Genomic DNA, 17,981 nt, shown 5'->3' on the forward strand with positions numbered 1-17,981 from the left:
GCGGCGCTGAGAGCAGCGCGCGAGGCTCGGGGTGGAGGGGGCAGCTGCGCCACCTGCTCGTGAGGAACTCCAGCGCTCTGCTGTCCAGGCTTTGCAGCATTTTGTTACGCTGCCTGTATCTGCCTGGCTTACGTCAGGCTTTGCTTGTTCTGCATCGTGCTGTGGTGGTCACGCACAAGTGGAGTGACAGAGGTGCCCTTTATCTTCTGCAGCAAGTTTCTTTTGTGGTAGAAGGCTAGTAGTTGCTCAAATTCTGCCAGATATTCCTGTTGTCTTTAGGGATCCCTCCATTTGACTATTTCTCTGAAGTACATTGGAGACAGTCCTCCTTACTGTGCTGGACAGCGGTAAATAGGGTGACAGATTGTCTGATGTTTTCGACTTTCAAATGCTGGGGAAAAATGTTAACAACTTCCACAGAATCGCAGAATTGTTCAGGTTGGAAGGGACCTCTTAAGATCATACAGTCGCACTTCCTTGCTCAAGCAGGGTCAGCTAGAGCAGGTTGGCCAGAACTGTAGACATTTGGGCTCCCCTGTTGCCTGTCCACAGGGATATTGGATCTTCAGTACGATCAACAAGGAACCTCTTTGTCCAGCTTTGAGTCTCTGGCGCTTGCTAACCCATTGCTGTCTGTTCCCCCTTCTCCAAAGGCTCTCTCCTCGGAGCTGGCAAACGCTCGGGATGAAACCAAGAAGACGGCCAATGATATGATCCACGCTGAGAACATGCGTCTGGGCCGAGACAAGTACAAGACCCTCCGTCAGATTCGGCAGGGCAACACCAAGCAGCGCATTGATGAGTTCGAGTCCATGTAAACTCCCCTGCACCCGCTGCCCTGCGCTCTCTTCTCCCTCTGTCCCATCCTCTCTGTCATTCACTCCTAATCATGCTGCGCTGGAACCACTACAGAAGAGTGACCATGATCTTATTTATCAAGTTTTGGGCAAATGCTGGGTTAAGCAACAGAAGAAAGAACGGTATTTACGTTTTCTTAAGTTGGCTTGGGAAAGCAAACGTTTATTGGGGCATGTCTGAAATTGTTTGGCTTTGAGTACAGTCTCACTGCGTTTAGTTTTATATTGCTCGCTGCAGTGGCTGCATTGCTGTCCTCTGCCCTGGGGTGGGGAGACCAGCAGATGCTTTTACCGAATTACGTAAAGTGCTAACGGTTTGACGCTGTGCCTTCCTACTAACTTGCACAAGCTTCAGTATTAAGCTTAGTAGCCAGGGTCTGAATCATGTAGCTGAGAAGGGGAGGCTGGAGCTTAGGAAGAAGGGTTGGAAGTAGAATATGGACTTTCTTTCTAAAAGACCAAAGCTTTTGTCCTTCAAACATAAGCAGACCAAACAAATTCTACGGTGTTCCTGCTGGTTTTACCTTTTGTTGTCTAATGATGCAACTTTGAATTTCCTAATCACGAGGAGGCCTTTGGAATATTTCCACTGATGCAGTGTGGTTTGGAGCCTCACCTTCCCTGCTCTCCAGAAGTTTTGTCTCTGGTAAAGGGCTTTGTCTGTCATTTGTCTGACTTGAATGTAACCAGTGAGGCAGAGAGAGCTAAAGAACACTTGCCTTCTTTTTTGGGTTTGCCAATGGAACCCTAAAGGGGTAGATAGACACGTGAAAGACTAAAAATTCCTGTAGCTGTATTCTTCCTTTGCTGAACCAGTACATTTCTGTGAACGGGATTTCAGGTTTTTCCCTAAGAGGCCTTTTTAGCACATAGTCATTGGTGCCTTATGACTGTGTATAGATCTACTGTAGCTTAGATGTCTTTAGTTTAAACTAGATGCAATCAAAAAGTGATCAGCAGCTGGGGACCAAAAACTACTCTTGTATCTGGATCATGTACAAGACTGCATCTGTATTCCTGGCGTCAGTCAGCATTCAAGGGCAGAGGATCCTGAGACGTTTGTCCAATTGCTGCCTTAATCACCATAAGAATTCTGCCAGATCCCTGGCAAGTCCTTTCCTTCCGCAGAAGGTGCTTTGCCCCTTCGTAGCTTTGATCAGAAGGCTGTGTCTCCCGAAGTGGGACGCTAGTGGTTGTGAGACTGGTCCTGAGAGCCGTTTGTACCGGTGGTTGTGATACTCATCACCTCCCGTCTTCCGAGCTGTCCATGCTGCAGCTGCCCAGCGTCCCTCCTGCCGTCGCTGGGGAGGAAACAGCCCCGTTTGCTCAGGGTTGAATTGGGTTTTGCCTTGATTCTCCAGAGAAGGAAATGTAACCTTCACAAGAGGCCTCTTAAAAACGGAGTCCACCTGTAGTGGAGTCCCTGTTTGCTTTGCTCTCCTGGCTTAGCCTGTCCCTATAGGAAGTTGTCAGCCCAGCCTGTGACTTATTTTCTTGCCTAGCCTGCTCCTAGATCTTGTGACTTCCCAGTTTTCTGGATTCCCCCTTTGTATGATGTCACTGGTAGTGATGATACAAGGAAAACATCTGAATGCTAGAGCTCGCTACTTAGTGGGAAAGGTAAAGGGGGACTGTGCCAAAAAGAAATGCTCATTATAGTGTTAATAAACGGCAGTATTTCCCCAGGAGTTCCTTGGGCTGCTGGGAACAGCCTTACCGGTGCGGTGTTATTTTCGGAAGCAGCAGCAGCCGGCGCGGGGGCGCGCGCGGGTCGCCCGGTCGGCGTGCTGCCGTCGGCGTCCCCGGCAGTGCCGCGGGAGCCCCGTCCCCGACACGGCGGCTGAGGGGACGTGGCGCGAGAGGCTTTTGTTGGCCAGAAACACGCACCTCGGTACTTGGAAAGTCTCAAATGAAGGTTGCGGCGGAATTCGTCAGAACTGATGTGTGTGTTTCTGTACTGGTTGGCACTGGCTTTATGTGAGTCTCGTTACTGGGGAACAGACAACTTCACACTCCGTTTTGGTGCTTTAAAGCTGGTTCTCAGCACTCCTGCTCTGTCCATAGCAGCTATTGATGCATTTGCCGTGAGAAAAGCCTTTATTACATTTTTAACAGTTTCCTAACAAGCTGATGTATGGTGCCTGGAATATGTGGTCAGGTTAATAACCCAGTAAACCTTTCTGCTTTGATGGGTCCCACAACACTGCTGAGCTCATGTATTATGATGCTGGCATGACTTCTGTTTATAGGGTTTTTTAATCGTTCTAATTCCAAATTGTCCAATATAGGAATAGAACGGCTTGTGCCAGTGAGTCCACCTAACTCTTTGTAGTTGTTTCAGCCCTGCCTTCTTAACCAGTATTATATTTCAGTGGTATCTAATGATATTTGATTTCAATACTTCTAGCTATGCACAATTAGAAAATATTAGTCATGGGATGGAGGATGTGTTTATGGTCCTCCTTCCCTTGGAAATGTATACTGTATTGTAAAGAAATGATATTTTGCAAGAAAACTAATGTAAGAAGCTTTCAGTATTACAGTGAGATTTGTAGACACGTTTTTTATTTGTTAGAATACAATGGATTGTTCTTCCTCTCCGTGTTCCCCTTTAATTGGATGACGACTCCTTCTGGGGGCGGGGATGGAAGTTCTTCATCTAATGTTTGCCTGGCTTGTTTTTTGGTTTTTTTTTGTTGCTGTAAATTATGTTGAGGTTTTTTGACCACTCTTTTTACTGGATTGTAATAAAACATCAGTTCCTTAAAGTTGTGGAGTAATTAATGGTCCGTGTGCTGATCTACAGAGAGAACCCTGATATTAAGGCTTTCTTTTTTTCCTGTTTGGAGTTGTTAAAATCATGCCCTGTCCTTCCTAAAGTGCCAATAAAGTTCAGAGAAACTCAGCAGGTGGTGTGTGGCTGGTTACTTCAGCTCGCTTTGAGCCCAGCGCTGTCTCCGAGTCCAGCAGCTCTGCCGCCGGCTCCGGGGGACACAAACAGGATGTTGCTTGTGTCCTGAAAAGAACTGCTTGAACCTCATCCCCTCCCGGCGCTCGCACTGCACCAGTGCCGGAATCCACACCTCTTTGTGGAGATGGAGTATAAATTCATCATGTTTAGCGTGCAAATGGATCGGTGAGTGCAGGAGGAGCAGCTGCTGTTGGAATCGCACCTGCCCTGCCAGCCCTGGTGCATCCACAGCTGGGGGGCACTCGGTGCTGCCGCCTGTCCCGGCGTCTCGCGGGGGAGTCTGTCCTGCCCCGGCCCTGTACCGGGGGCTTCAGCCCCATTTGTTCTCGGCTCCCTTGCTCGTGGCTCTCTCCGCTCCTGCTTCCCGAGGTCTCGGGACTGGGGCCGGTGATGGAGGAGTGTGGCCACCGCCACCTTTCTGCTGACAAACTGATCTGTGCAGCTGCCTTCCACGCGGCAGTGAAGACGGCTCTGCATCCTCTGCCCTGCGGTCGCTACACTGTGGAATAAGGCAGAGATTTCATCAGAATGTCTCAGTGCTCAGAGACCCGGCGCTTGGGCACAAACCCAAACTTGTCTGTAAACAGAAAGTGAAGTGTGGAGCAATGGAGACTCTGCAGTCCCCACCAGGCCTGGGCACTGATCCGGTTTCCACAGGTGGGTCTTTCTTCTTCCTTCCAGGATTCCAAAGACCCGAACGCCACTGGAGGGACTGCACGTCTGCGCCAGCGTCGCTGCAGCCCTCAAGTGAAGGTTGCTGTGGTCTGGGGTGGTTTTTCACGCAAATGGGCTTCTTGCTGCTTTTACTGCCCCTGCTTCTTGACGGACAATACCTTCAGCTTGTGTTTGAATTGCGGGAGTCCCTGAGGACTCGGTGCTTGCAGCCAGATCACTCTCCTGCATGGGCGGCCTCCCTGTCATGGCATTCCCTTGCCTGGATCTCTGGAGGCTTCAGGGGCTTAGTAATTCTCTGTTAGGTGTATCTATATTTGGGTTTTCTTTCTCAAAATGGAAGTGCAAAGTGTTAATGGCTGAAGGCTGCTGTACAGGGCCAAGTAATAAGAATAAAAAATATGGAACACATTCTTCTAATTTGTTGGAAGGCATTTTGTAGTCTAGAATCAGATTTGTATTTAACCTCTAATCTGTGTAGACACCTTCCATGGGATTTGCTTTTCTGTCTGTCATGTGTTTTAGATCCAGTTTAGGCTACACCAACAAGTGCTGGGGGCCCAGATGCTGTTGTCTGCAGGACAGGGACAGGCTAGAGCATGAAAGGCTCTCAGCAGAGCTGGGGACCAGGAACACCGTGCAGGTTCTGGAACGTGGCTTTATTAAGCAATGCGACTGGCTAAAAACTCTAAAGAAAAGCCGGCGTAACTCTGTAGAGTCAAGTTTTCGCTCAGATAAATCTGCCTGTTGAACGAACGTGTGTGGCCTGGGGTACTTTGTCCTCCTCCCTGGAGCCAGTGCGAGGACTCTGCCTTTTGACAGCACTGTCCTCTTGAAATCTGTTTTGGGTTGTGGAACCAGTAAATAGCCTCTGGGATATCAAACCAGATTTGTTCCCACTTTTCTTGTGTCAGCTGGTCCCAGAAGGGTGCAGGTTTGTGTGACTGAACGATGCCTAAATGAACATCTAGTGCCAAGTGATGGGTCTCTGAAAGTTACTGGTAATTTTAAGATGGACTTTCTTGGGATAGATGACAGAATGAGGTGGATACAGGGAAAAGTGGAGGAAAAAATAAGGAGCAGACATTAGGGAAAGAGTAGTGCTGAGACTGCAAAAAGGAGCAGTGGTGCTCCTGTGAGGGACTGTGCCTCCAGCTTCTGTTGGGAAGACACTTTGACCAGGTGCCTGTACCATTGACACGTCTTTCTGCTGAGCGAACTAGTTGGAAAACTACAAGCATCCAGTATTGCTCTTGCCTCTGTGCATCATCTGTTTAAGAAATACAAACCAGGGCTGATCGTCAGTCATCAAGACTGACTGAAGGGTCAAGGAGATGTGGAAATATAATATACATTGAACTGCAGGTTACGGTGAAGGCTCTGGCGCATCCTTGGCTGGCTGCATGTGCCCGGGAAGGCCTTGGCTGCGGCGCGGTGACTGCAGCGGCCGTCGCCCCGGCAGCAGCGGCGTTGCCGGAGGTGGCTGCTGCCAGGAAGCCCCATTGTGAATCCCTTTAGCTTCCTTGTTGTAGGGTTAACCCATCTTTGATGGTGGGTTTCCTGCCCTCTTGCTTCCACCGGTGACAATTTGGCCCTTGTTCCTTTTCTTTGTAGGGATTCTCAGAAGGTTGCTGAACATCTAGAGAAAGGTTGGGGCGGGCCAGCGGTGCCTTATTTGAGAGGTGTGGAAACTGAGGCAGGTTTAGGGCCTTGTCTCCACAAGGCTGTACCTGAGACTGAAGCACGCCTGATGTGAGCACTGTGTCTGCAGCTTTGTGTTCAGTGGTTGGAGAACAAGCACAAATTGTCCTGTTTGCTTTTGTTAGCAGCTTATTGTGGAACAGGAAAGGCAGCTGATGGGTTTTCATAGTGACGATGGGGAAGGGCAATCTTAGTTTTGTTCAGAACTCAGCTCAGACTTCAGCTCCAGCCCCTGCGTGTCCAGAGCTCCTGCCTGCCCCAAGCCCCGAGGAGAGCGGGGGCTGGTCCTGCTTGCTCCGGACAACAGAGGAGTGGTGAATGATCTGCTTGGACATGGTGCTGGGCCTCAGCTTCGTCATGATCTGTTGAGCTGCTCGCTCAGTTCCTCCCTCTGCTCTGGACACCTCCTTCGCACCTTCTGCTGTTGAGCACCTGAGATTTTGTCAAATACTGATTTGACAAAATGCCACGGTATTGGAGCAAACAGGTGTTAGGTTGCCCGGGTGACCTGTAATCTCTCTGCACGTGTTGCAGGTTGCTCATGGCAGGGGCCCTGTGGCTTCTGATGTGTGATTTCTGTCCCCTCCCTGTCCTGCTCTGGTGGCTGCAGGACGGGCTCCCTCTCCCGATCTTCCTGCTCCTGCTGATTCCTCTCCTGCTCCTTTGCAGAGGAACTCTTCCTGCCTTAACGTATCAAATGCATCAGATCTTGGTTCAAATGGTAGTGAGTTACTCTCACAACCCCAGAACTGTATCATCACTAAAACTATATTAATGTGTATATTAATAACTACAGGATTACACAATTATTTTCATCTGCTTTCAGAGAGGCAGCAGGCTAATGTGGTAATTCTGAACCTTCCCTCTGGGGTCTCTTGGAAGCCACAAAGTCTACAGAAGAGCTCTTCTGGTCAGAGCTGCTTGCACAGAGTATCTTCTGGCCGAAGGAACCGATGCAAGTTCTGTCCTTTTCCCATATTCCAAAGGCTGTTGGAACTCAGGTCACGATTGTTGCTGCAGAGGACAGTTGTGCCCTGGCCTGCTCTCCCAGCTCTGGGCGCCCTGCTCAGCCCTCACTCCCTCTGTTGGCCCCTGTCCCATCGGGTGACACTGACCTGTCCCCCGCTGTGCTCTGAGCTCCTGCGAGGAGGGAGGTCAGTGCCAGGCAAACACACAGATGTCCTTGCTGTGAAAACTGCTGTGCATATATCTAGTGTATCTCTCAATTCAAGGTTTGCTGGAGAGATAAGACGCTTTGTGGTTTGTTTGGATGTGCTGCGGCCCCTTTCCTCGCGTCTCTCATAGCAAGCCCTGCTTTGCTTCTGCAGAAACGACCAAGAGACTGAACTGGGCTGCCCACCACCCCTCTTAGTGCCAGGGAAGTGAAGGCAGGGCTGGGCAGTCCTGTGGCTCAGGGGCTGCACAGAGCGATCTTTAAATTGAGGTGAGCTGCAGCCCAAGAATTCGGGTCTGAAGGCTGCAGTGTGCAGGGCAGCTTGCAGGAGAGAGCGGACCCCCGGAGAAGCTGACCTGAGAGCGGGGGCTGCGGAGCAGGGACACCGGCCAGAGCTGCGTCCCGCTCGGAGCAGCCGCTCCCCGCGGTACCCGCTGCGGTACCGGCGAGCGCAGGGGGGAGCCTGCCGAGGGTCTTCTACAAATGATGTGAAATGGGGAATTTTTACATTAACTGGGACTGAGGTGCGGAATTCCAGAGAAGCCCCAGTGACCCTGGGCCTGGCTGGGCAGCCTGATGTGCACCCGTGCCTTGGGATGCCATTGTCAGTTGCCAAGCCCATCACGTATTGAGCCGTGTCACCCGTGTTCAGCAAAAGGAGCAAGGAGAATACAACTGAAAATACAACCCCAAGTCATCCCAAACCGTGTTCCTCCACAGCAGAGCACGTTCCTGCGTGTGTCCCGTCACAGCAGCAGTGATGCCCAGACTGCGCCGGCAAACAGGAGTGAGGTGGGATGAAATACTCCCCTGGGCTTCCGTTCCAGGTGCAAAACGAGCAGAGGGAAGTAGGCCGGTGATCTGAGAGACGGGATTGCTTCCTAAGAAAAAAATAAAACTTTGTTAATCCGCTGTGCGTTGCCCGTGAGCTTCTCTGCGCTGAAGCTCTCGGTGGCGTGTTCGAGTGCTTGGACACCTGCCTGTAGCGTTTGTTGGACTGAAGAACAGGATTCCCCTCACCCCTTACGGAAAACACTTGCGTTCCGTATTGCCTTTGATGCTTTTCTCAGAAAGCTCAAGCACCCCCTTCCAACCTGAAAGCTTTGTGTGAAAATTGTCATTTTGGGCTCTAAAGGCAAAACTTTCCAGTTGTCTTGAAAACTATGAATCCACTGAGTGTGTGTTGAGGGGAATATTTTCCAGGCAGTTCTCATTCTTATGCTGTAGTGTCTCTCCCCTGTACAGATTGATTAGAGTCCAGTTTCAAAGGTTTTTGCTTATAATGGCTGCTAATATGTTGCCACATTAAAAAACTTGATTAAAGCAAACATCCTACCAAATGATGAACTGTTAATTTGGTACTAGGGACAATTGGGGCTCCTGAGATGAGAGCTCTTCTCAAACTCCCCAAAGACCAGGAACTGAAACTGTCTCTGCTGTTGCATTTTGGTCCTCAGGGGCAAACGGATTTACCCTGGAGAGCAGAGCAGACTAGGCTAGTGGCAGTGTTTCTGGTGATAACTTAAAGGGTTTTATTCTACAGAAATCTGACTAGCATGGAGTATCAGTGTGAAATGAATTATACTTATCTGTACCTTTATGGTACTTTTCAGGGAATTCAGCAAAGGAGCCAAGTGTGGCCGCTTCTCACCACTGTCCTGTGGAGTCAGTGGATACCGACGTGTCAGAGCTGGGAGCCTGCGGGACTGGGGAAGGACACGGTGCGGCTGGATGGCCCGGGTCAAGAGCAGAACCCGTAAGTCTGACCGTCACCTCATTGCTGTCAGAACTGGCACGTCCCTCTTCTCCTGAGGCAGCGGCTCCCGGCTTGAAACCCCTTGGATGATTAGACATGGTATTGAATATTGCTCCTAAAACTGGATTAAGGTCTGGTTGCTAAAAGGGAAGTCTGTAAAGAAAACAAGGCGAGCATTGCTTGGGGACTGGTACGTGGAGGTGATGCTCGTGTTGCCGTGCTCAACCCAGTTCCCATGCCCTGATGGGCCGGGCTGCAGCGAGGTCCAAGCACAACCCCCTGTCCGCCTCTCCCTCCCTTCACCCACCCCAGGGAGGCTGTCCTAGCTTTAGGTCTGTTTTTCTCCCCCCCCCGCAGCTGTGCTTATAACTCTTAATCTATCTGGCCTTGCAACAAAGGACAGCCCAGGAGACACGGAGCATGATAGCTCACGGCATCTCGGGGCTCCTGCGGCCCTTGCTGAGTGGACTGAATGCGAGCAAGATTCGCTTTATTTATGTCTGTGCGGTGACTGAGCAGCATTCTGCACCAGCTAAGCGGGGATCCAGAAGAGGCTTCAGCACCACGCACAAGCTCCAGGATGCCCCTGGGGAACCCAGGTGAGTAAAATGCTGAGCCCTACGCTTTTCAGGAGGGTCCTTTTTCGGGAGACGCACGCACGCCTCTGCCGGCTCCACGGAAGGGAGAGGCCAGTGCAGACTTGGACAGGAGGTGGTGGCCACACGTAGGCTCAGCGGGTGCTGGCAGGACAGGGAGCTGGTCCATAAGAGGGGCTGCTCCTGCTTCTGGAGCTGTGGAGGCCACAGCCAGTGTCCTGGATCTAGAGCAGGAAGGTGACGATGCGGCACAAAGTCTGTTGACCGGTGGGGTCCAGTCACCAACCTTTGCGGAACAGGGCGGTGGGCAAGGTGTGCTGGACAGCCGGGCCGTGACCGGCTGTGTTCCTGTGGTGGGACGGCTGCAGTGACCGCTGGCTTCTCTGGGAACTGCAGCTTCTCTCGGTTTCCTGGCCGGCGGCTGGGGGGCAGAGCAGAGGGCTGGTGACGGCGGCAGCTCCGGGAGCAGAACGCTGTCCGCAGGCGGTGTGAGCCACGCTGCAGGCCCCCCGGCTGGCATCTGTCTCGGCAGGAGCTGGAGGAGCTGGCTCAGGTGCTCGGTGGCCCCCATGGCAGCTGTATGCGTGAGGGACTGCGCAAGCCCAGAGCACCCGTGTCCTGCCAGGCTTCCGCCTTTTTGCCGTAAAAACTGAATAAATGGGTCTAATCCATCAAACTAGGGAGAGGGTTTTCCTGTTTTGTTTTCTTTTGACATTTGAGAACTAGTCTTTAGATTGCTTATTTACAATGAAATGCCAGTCAGTGTCTCTATGAAGGAGAATGAAATGTCTTCAAGATGTTCTGTGGCTGTTTGCTTTGGTAAATAGGGTGGTCGTGCTTGGCTGTGTGTGGCTGCAGCGTGATCTTTCCGTTCTCCACGTGGGGAACTCTCACGTGTGTCCCCTGGCAAGTACAATAGATGGTCTCAGCACACGCTACCTTGGTGCGAAACCCCCGGCAGCCCTGTTCAGCGTACCAGCCTTCTCCACACTGTGTGGAGAGCCTGGGCTGCAGGAGACGCAGTAGGTGCTGTTTCCCTCTTATTTGTAGACCCAGGTTCTGCAAGCCAGCACCAAGAGATGCTGATGGCATTGTTCTTCACTCTCTACCACATTAAATATTGCAGGCTGTCAGAATAACTAGCAGTTTCTCCTGAGCAAGGAGGTTAGTCGGCATGGCTGGGGCTGAGCACGTCTCGCCACCATGTGGCTCCTGTGGTTGAGGTCGGGGAAGGAGCAAGTGCTATGTGAGAACTGTTCCTCTTCGGCTGCTTGATCCTGGGGTCGGGGAAGGAGCAAGCACTATGTGAGAGAACTCACACAGGGAGAACTCAGAGAGCTCTCATATAGCGCTTGCTCCTTCCCCGACCTCACGGTCAAGCAGCAGAAGAGGAACAGTCATCAAGTAATCCCCTTGGGAAGGGGAAACACAATGTGAATGGCAACAGCCCCTATTGCATAATTAGTATCTGATCCCGAGCACTTTTCTGGTTACTACGTCGCTCCATCCAGAACAGACATCCCAGGCCCAGGGCACGCGAACGCTTCGGCTGCCCACGGGCGCTCCCTCCGCGGCTCCGGCAGAGGCAGCGGGTGCGGAGCTTCTGCGCTTCTTCATGTGCAGCTACGCATTTCTTCTGAGGGAGGTTTGATAACGTGGGAAGTACTTTGGGTCAGCTCAGATTTGTTCACCACTGAGAACTGACAGTCTGATTATTTTCTGCCGTGTGTGTGTGGTGTAATCCTTCTAGAAAGTGCTTGTCTGTGCATTTCCCTCCACATGCCACATCTCCAGTGCTCAGCCAAAGCCCTCGACAGTGGCTGTGCAGGAAAGGGAGGGTTCTTCTGACTTGCGAACTTGCCTTACAGCTCTGCAGGCCAGGTGACGGTGCACTTTATAAATCGGGATGGAGAGCGACTTACAGCCACAGCCAAAGAAGGGGAGAGCTTGCTGGAAGTGGTGGTCAATCAGAACCTGGCCATTGATGGATTTGGTAGGTGTTGCACAGAGGTGTGAGCTTTTAGGGTTTATGTGTCTGTGCTGTGACCGGTGGGTACGTGGGGAAAGTGCAGCTGTACGCACATGAGACCACGAAACAAGCTTTTCTTCCCCAAGAGCTGCTTGCTGGGCTGGCTGAGCACACCAAGACAGCAGCACGACTGCCAGACCGTCCTGCGGCCACTCCAGCGGCCCGCGTCAATGTGCGCGTGGTTAGATTGTGATCTAACAGGCTGAAATCTGCATCTGTCTGTTGTGTTTTCCGGCATGTCTTTTGACATGCTCCGGCTCTGTTAAAGGACCTTTTCTCACGCTGTTCCCAAAGATGATCTCTCTCACCCCCTTGTTTTTTCTGATGTGGTGTCACTCCTCCATATCTCCACCAGGTGCCTGTGAAGGGACATTAGCCTGCTCCACCTGCCACCTCATCTTTGAGAAGAACACCTTCCAAAAGCTGGAAACCGTCTCAGACGAAGAGCTGGACATGCTGGACCTGGCGTACGGACTCACGGAGACGTAAGTCCCCCTGCTGACCGCAGTCCCTTCCCAAGCCACTGAGGCAGGTTCTCAGCACCTGGCACGTTTCCAAGGGGACAGGACTTATTCTGTATTTCAGTTGTGCCTCTGGAGCTGCTTTCTCTTGGGGCACAGGAGACCTTTGACAGGAACTTCAGTGAAAACCCAGCCGGGACCAGACATGCCAGTTTGGGCGGGGAATTTCTTCCTTTACTGTGGGAACAGATGAGCCTCACTTAATGTTTCCTTCTCAGATCTCGCCTTGGCTGCCAGGTGCGCATGAAGAAGTGGATGGATGGTCTGACGGTGCGGGTGCCCATGGATGTATCGGACATCAGGAGGCAGCTGGGGGCTGGCGAGCAAAGCAAACAGTAACTGGGAATGACTCCGCGCAGCTCACATCCTCACTCCAGGTGTGGCTGGGAACTTGGCTTTTGTTAAGGCTGTTGCTTTTGGTGGCTGGCTTACAGTAGACCATAGAGGTCTGATTCAGTATAAATGCCTGTTCGGCAAATCTCTTATTTAAACAAGGCTTAACACGAGGTTCTTTGGTACGTGTTTTAAGTGCTTGAGTGCTCTGCTGAAGGCAACTGGACTGAAGCTGTGGCCTTACATTTCCCTGGGCGGGTGACTCACCCGCTCCCTTGAAATTCGAGGAATTCTGCTGTTCTAAGTGCTGGGAGTTCTGCAAGGCTTGGCTCTTTAACTGTAGAACAGAGCTTTCCCAATTTGGGAAGCCTGAGAAGAGGTAGCTGTTCCAAATACAAGATGCTATGCTGATTGGCTTGATGACACAGGCTGGCTTTGGTTAGCAAGAACATACTGATAACCAGTTGAACGCTGACATTTCATTTAAGAGGGAGTCACTTTCTGCGATGTTACGTGCGACTGAATTGTTGTGTGCCACGATCTGCTACTTTCTCCAAGTGTTTAATTTTCCCATTGCTGTACTACCACGTGCATCTAATAAAATTATAATTAGGATTTTAGACCTATGAGATGCACTTTTCTGCTAATGTAAGCGTGGTTGGAAGAGAGTGGGTTAAATGGAAATTTAGGTATAATATACTATTGCCCCAGTTTACTTGATTGGATTTTTCCCCTCATATTTGAATGAACATGTCAAAGTTGCCATCTAAATGTCATAAAGAAGCCGTGACCTGTAACAGAACTCTACAGAAGCCCGTCCTTGCCCTGCAGCCACACACCCCCAGAGGGACCAGTAGTTTGTATCAGCTCTTCTGATAAATTTTGGAGGATTTTGTTTTGTTTTAAATGAAGAAAAATTATTAGTAGAGGGCTGAGTTAGAGCAACTATCCAGGGAAATGCATCCATATTAGGTAGCCCAAGATGAGAAGAGAGGAAAAAAAAGTGTGTTTTGCCCCGCCCCTGCCAGCATTTCTATAAACTGAGCTCTTTCTAACTTGCTCGTAACTCTTTTAGATGACGCAAATCGCGAGCTCTTACTCTGCATTTGGTCCAAGCCCCCCTCGTTTGAACCAAGACCAGCCCAGCCACAGGGCCGGTTTACGATCCATCAGTGTGCTTGGAACACGCAACAATTTCTCTTCCAAGTACAGACTTTTCTCATCATGTTATTGTTGGTTCACCTCCCCGAAAGCGAGAGCAGTGCCTGAGCTGGCGTGCTGGCGGCTCCCGCCCCCGCCAAGCACAGCAGAGAGGGAACAGCAGGTGATCACTGCACCACAGCCACAAACAAAGTCGTGTCTTTTATTGAAATAGTTACAACTGTAGCTCTTGTAAAAAAGACTGTGAATGCCTCATCAGTGTTCACGTGCGAGGGAAACGATGCCGGGGGAGCTGGTATTATGAGTCTATACACCTTTCATTATACAAGGGCCACCAAGGCACGGAGTGCCGCATTTGAGAGTTAAATACCCTGCGCGTGACAGATCAAAGTCAGCGCACCTGGCGCGGGCTCTGGGCCGCTCCCCGCCCTGCCCTGGCACGGACGGGCTGGGCCAGCCGCGCGGCAGCCGCGGGGCGTCACAGCGGCGCTGCCCCGAGCCAGGAGCGAACCGCGGCGCGTGGTTCGGCTGTTTGCAGACAGCAGCTCTGGGGGGCACGTACTCCACACGGGATTCATTCATTTCTCTTGTCCTTCACCCATTCACTGTTAATGGAGTAAAAGGAGTGGCCCTCAGAGAGAAACCACAAACACTCACATAACTTTCAAATGAAACATCCTGAACCTCATAATCTTTGAGACTTTTCCCATTGTTTTCTTACAGCCTGTCAAGGTGACGCGGTGGCTCAGCTGCTTCTGGAGCTCAGCCGGCAGCACCCGCGGGGCTGCGGTGGTGCTGTGCGGTGCTGTGGTGGCACCACGGGAATGCTCCCAGAGCCCACCAGCTGCACTTCCGCAGTGGTGCGGCACAGCTCAGCATGTCCCTGCCTGGCACTCCGCCCCGGGACACGTACCGAGCTGAGTGGGAACCCAGAGCTCCCGTGAAACCGCATCAGAGCTGCTGACCCCTGGGCAGCCTCAGCTTATGGGCTGTCTGGCAACTTTCTAGCCAGATGTGGCTTTGCTCAGCATCACTCAACAGCATTCTTGACAACTTCCACAACTCCTTGACCTCATGCTAAAGCCAAATACTGCCTAAATCCCTCTCAGCATGCCTAGACCTTTGATTAGTTGCCCCATCCACAATGCCTAGCAAAAGGGCCTTCTGAAATATCACCTTTTACTAGGACTAAAAGGACCAGCTGCTTCCAGAGGACACCAAAGAAGGTAAATGTTCATAGCCTACTAAAGTGACAGTGCTAAAAACCTCCATGGTAACTGTGGCTCTGTCAAATGCCAGCTTTAGGGGAGGTATGGGCAGAGAGTATCAACCCACCATTAACTGGGGAAAAAAAAAGTAATCTTAGGTTAAAATATTGCATATGCTATCTGTCTGTGAAAGCTGGGCTTTGGGTTCTGGGCTCCATTTGGTGTTTCCAGAACCCAGCTTCAACCAATAATGAATGCAGACTGTGAGCTGGACCACTGGGGATGCGAGATGAGCAGAGAGAAGCGGCAGTGATTTCTGGGATGGAGGTGAGGGGTCTTTGGATGAATGGTGGCGGTGAACACTGAATAGTGGAGGATTTTGTGCAAGTGTAAGGATTTTTAAGTAATTCTGATGGAGCATTAGCTGTCCCACTTCTCTGATCATCCACACACATCAGCAGCTGATTGGAGAAAATAAAAAAAAGTTAAAAAAAAAAAGAAATGGAGTCAGACCCCGTTCAGGTCAGCCAATGCACTGGCACGAGTGTCTGGTGGCATTCAGCCCCCCAGCCAGTGAAGTCTCTTCTGTAGAAAAAGGGTGTAAATTTAAAACAAGAACAATCTCTCCCCCACCCCAGCCAAAATAAATGTTAAACCCCAACATTACACACACATTAGTGTCACTTTACACTTGTTGCCCCATGCAGCCTGCTAGATTCTTCACACCCTGATCACAACTTACAGAATATTTTCTGTTGCACATACACAAAAAAATATTCAGTTCTTCCACATCCATCTGCCTAGACAAACGTCTCTTCTGCAAACGCCACTGTACCGCGCTCCTCCGCGGCCGCCTGTGCCCGTGGCCGGCTGCGGAGCCATGCCGCCCTGCTCCGGAGCTCGTCTTCCACCGCCTCCACCTCGGGACAGCTTTGCGTTTCATCGTGCTTGAAATACTCCCTGACGGTGTTCCGAATGGAGGCGGGGAGGATGATACGGATGGTGTGGCTGAACGTGTTTAAGCTCCTGCTCTGGGCTGGTGCCTGCCCCACAGCCACTGGCTTGCTCTCCAGCTCCTCAGGAGTGGGGACACTCTGGGGGCTCCCTTTGTGCTCTGCCTGCGGGGACGGGATCCTCGCTTCACAGTGGTGGCGCCTGGAGATGGACTGCAGAACAAGGGGGGTGTCCTGCCCATAGAAAACTGTCTGGGGGATGTGGACGCTCACAGCCTGCAAGCTCTTGGATGGGCTTTGCCCACGGCTGCTGCTGGCATGTGCCACAGGTCTCTCCTCTTTCACTGGAGACCCCCAGCAGCTTTCTTTGTTTGGGGCCATGTAAAAAGTTATCTTGGTGCGCTTCAAGCTTTCCTGGCTCGGAGGGCATGCGTCAACACTTTTGATTTCCACGTTCGTCACCGCCTCCTCCCTGTGCCGCTGGCGGCTGCTGCGCGGGGGCTCCTCCTGCGCTGGGCTGGCAGCTGCGAGCTCGGGGATTCGTCCACACTCCTTCGTACAGTCCCGGCTCCTGAGCCCCGGGCCAGGGCCCCCCCCCCAGCTCGGCCGCCTCTCCTGCTCCTCGCAGGCGGCATCGGTCACTGGGCTTCCCACAGCAGCTCCGCTGACGCACGGAAAACTTCTCCTCTCTCCAAAGCAACGGCTGCTTTCCACAGCCTTGGGGTCGTTCTCAGGGGGACAGTCCAGGCCACACAGATGTAAAGCCACGGGTGACGTGAAGGACTTGTGCCACTCTTTTGAGGACCTTTTGGCAGTCTTGGGGGACACAGCGTGAAGCCTGGCAGACGTGCCAAACATGAATGGCAGGGAGGAGACGTCAGTGGGACTGATGGCGGATGACTCTGAGCAGTAGGAGAAAGCACTGTCCAAGGAGCTGAGCGAGGAGGCGGATGGGGAGGTGGTGGTAGAGGACAGGCTGGAGAAGCTGGACCTGTTGGACAGGCTGGATTGCTGCAGGCTGAGCTGCTTCACCCTCGAGCTGGTCTGAGGCGACTGCCACAAGTTCTGCCTGGCCTTAGTAACCCCAGGGCTCAGGCCTTCATCTATCAGCCTCTGGCTCTCCACCTGCAGCTGCCGGAGCCGGTGGACACAGTCTGTGTGGCTGCGCATGATGGTGGCGTCGCAGCTGGACTGGCGAGCCACCGGCTCGTGGCCGGGGCCGGGCGGCTGGGCGCCCAGGCAGACGCTGGGCTCCGAGGAGCAGCGGTCCCTGGCCGGGCTGAGGGAACGGATGGAGCCGAGGGAGCAGAGGGAGCCCTCCTCCTCCAGCAGCCCGTAGCTGTCTGCGCTGGCGTTCTGCCTGGCTTTGCTCTGGTAGCAGGCTGTGATCTCACTGAACAAGTCCCAGTCTTCCTGACCCTTGTCGAGTAACAAGCTGCTGGATGGTTCAAAAATGGCATCTGTTTCAGGTACTGGGTGGTGCTTTGGCCCTTCTGGGTCACAAGCAGAAAATTCCAACTCATCAGAGGAATCATCATGCTGAGCCAAGCCTACGCCTGGAGCAGAGAATGCAAATTAGATTGTTGCCTATGTCTCCTAGCCCCACGTACTTTACAACCAAGGCAGGGAAATACTATCAAGTCCATAGAAAAGCAAAGACGATCTATTATTTTTGCAGGGACCAGAGCAGGACTGGGAACAGGATCAAAAATTCTGGCTTGATGACCTGAGCTGTCACCACTGGCCTGTATTTATAGGACAGTTAACAGAGACAACACGATCTCTTTCCATTCAACCCTTCGGTTTAGCTTTATAGAACTAATCTGGAAGAAAAGACTGTTGGGACATGGCATTGCTACGGCTACACTAAATTCTTCTGATGGCTGGAGGGGGTTGAACAGCAGCCACAAAGAAAGGTGACTGTGCTCAGGAACACGTGAAGTGATGCTTTCCCTCGCTCCTGCCTGTGCCTGACAGGCAAAGGGAAAACCACACCCAACTGTTTTCCAATGCTTTTCCTTGCAAGAGACATGAAGGGAGAGCAAGCTC

At 51.9% G+C, this 17,981-nt stretch overlaps 3 protein-coding genes across 8 annotated transcripts in view; 2 read left to right on the top strand and 1 right to left on the bottom strand.

The window, feature by feature from the left end:
• The window catches only part of MSN (moesin), a 39,460-nt gene extending 35,698 nt beyond the window's left edge, over nt 1–3,762 (top strand). For all 3 annotated transcript variants that reach the window (XM_065077289.1, XM_065077288.1, XM_021297061.2), the window contains one exon: nt 654–3,762. In XM_065077289.1, coding sequence (XP_064933361.1) covers nt 654–818 — 165 coding nt within the window. In that variant the 3' untranslated portion in view covers nt 819–3,762. The remainder of the gene's footprint in view (nt 1–653) is intronic.
• Nucleotides 3,763–9,468: 5,706 nt separating this feature from the next.
• LOC102086986 (adrenodoxin) lies at nt 9,469–13,232 on the top strand. The gene is made up of 4 exons (XM_005509356.3): nt 9,469–9,730; nt 11,596–11,720; nt 12,112–12,241; nt 12,496–13,232. The coding sequence occupies exons 1-4, from the start codon at nt 9,552–9,554 to the stop codon at nt 12,614–12,616; spliced, it is 555 nt and encodes a 184-aa protein (XP_005509413.1). The 5' UTR covers nt 9,469–9,551; the 3' UTR covers nt 12,617–13,232.
• A 727-nt stretch (nt 13,233–13,959) lies between these two features.
• The window catches only part of LOC102083808 (rho GTPase-activating protein 20-like), a 29,451-nt gene continuing 25,429 nt past the window's right edge, over nt 13,960–17,981 (bottom strand). For all 4 annotated transcript variants that reach the window (XM_065077285.1, XM_065077286.1, XM_065077284.1 and 1 more), the window contains one exon: nt 13,960–17,488. In XM_065077285.1, the coding sequence (XP_064933357.1) occupies nt 15,780–17,488 (1,709 nt within the window). In that variant the 3' untranslated portion in view covers nt 13,960–15,779. The remainder of the gene's footprint in view (nt 17,489–17,981) is intronic.

Source organism: Columba livia, chromosome 12, assembly GCF_036013475.1.
Source record: "Columba livia isolate bColLiv1 breed racing homer chromosome 12, bColLiv1.pat.W.v2, whole genome shotgun sequence".
Taxonomy (NCBI): Eukaryota; Metazoa; Chordata; class Aves; order Columbiformes; family Columbidae; genus Columba; species Columba livia.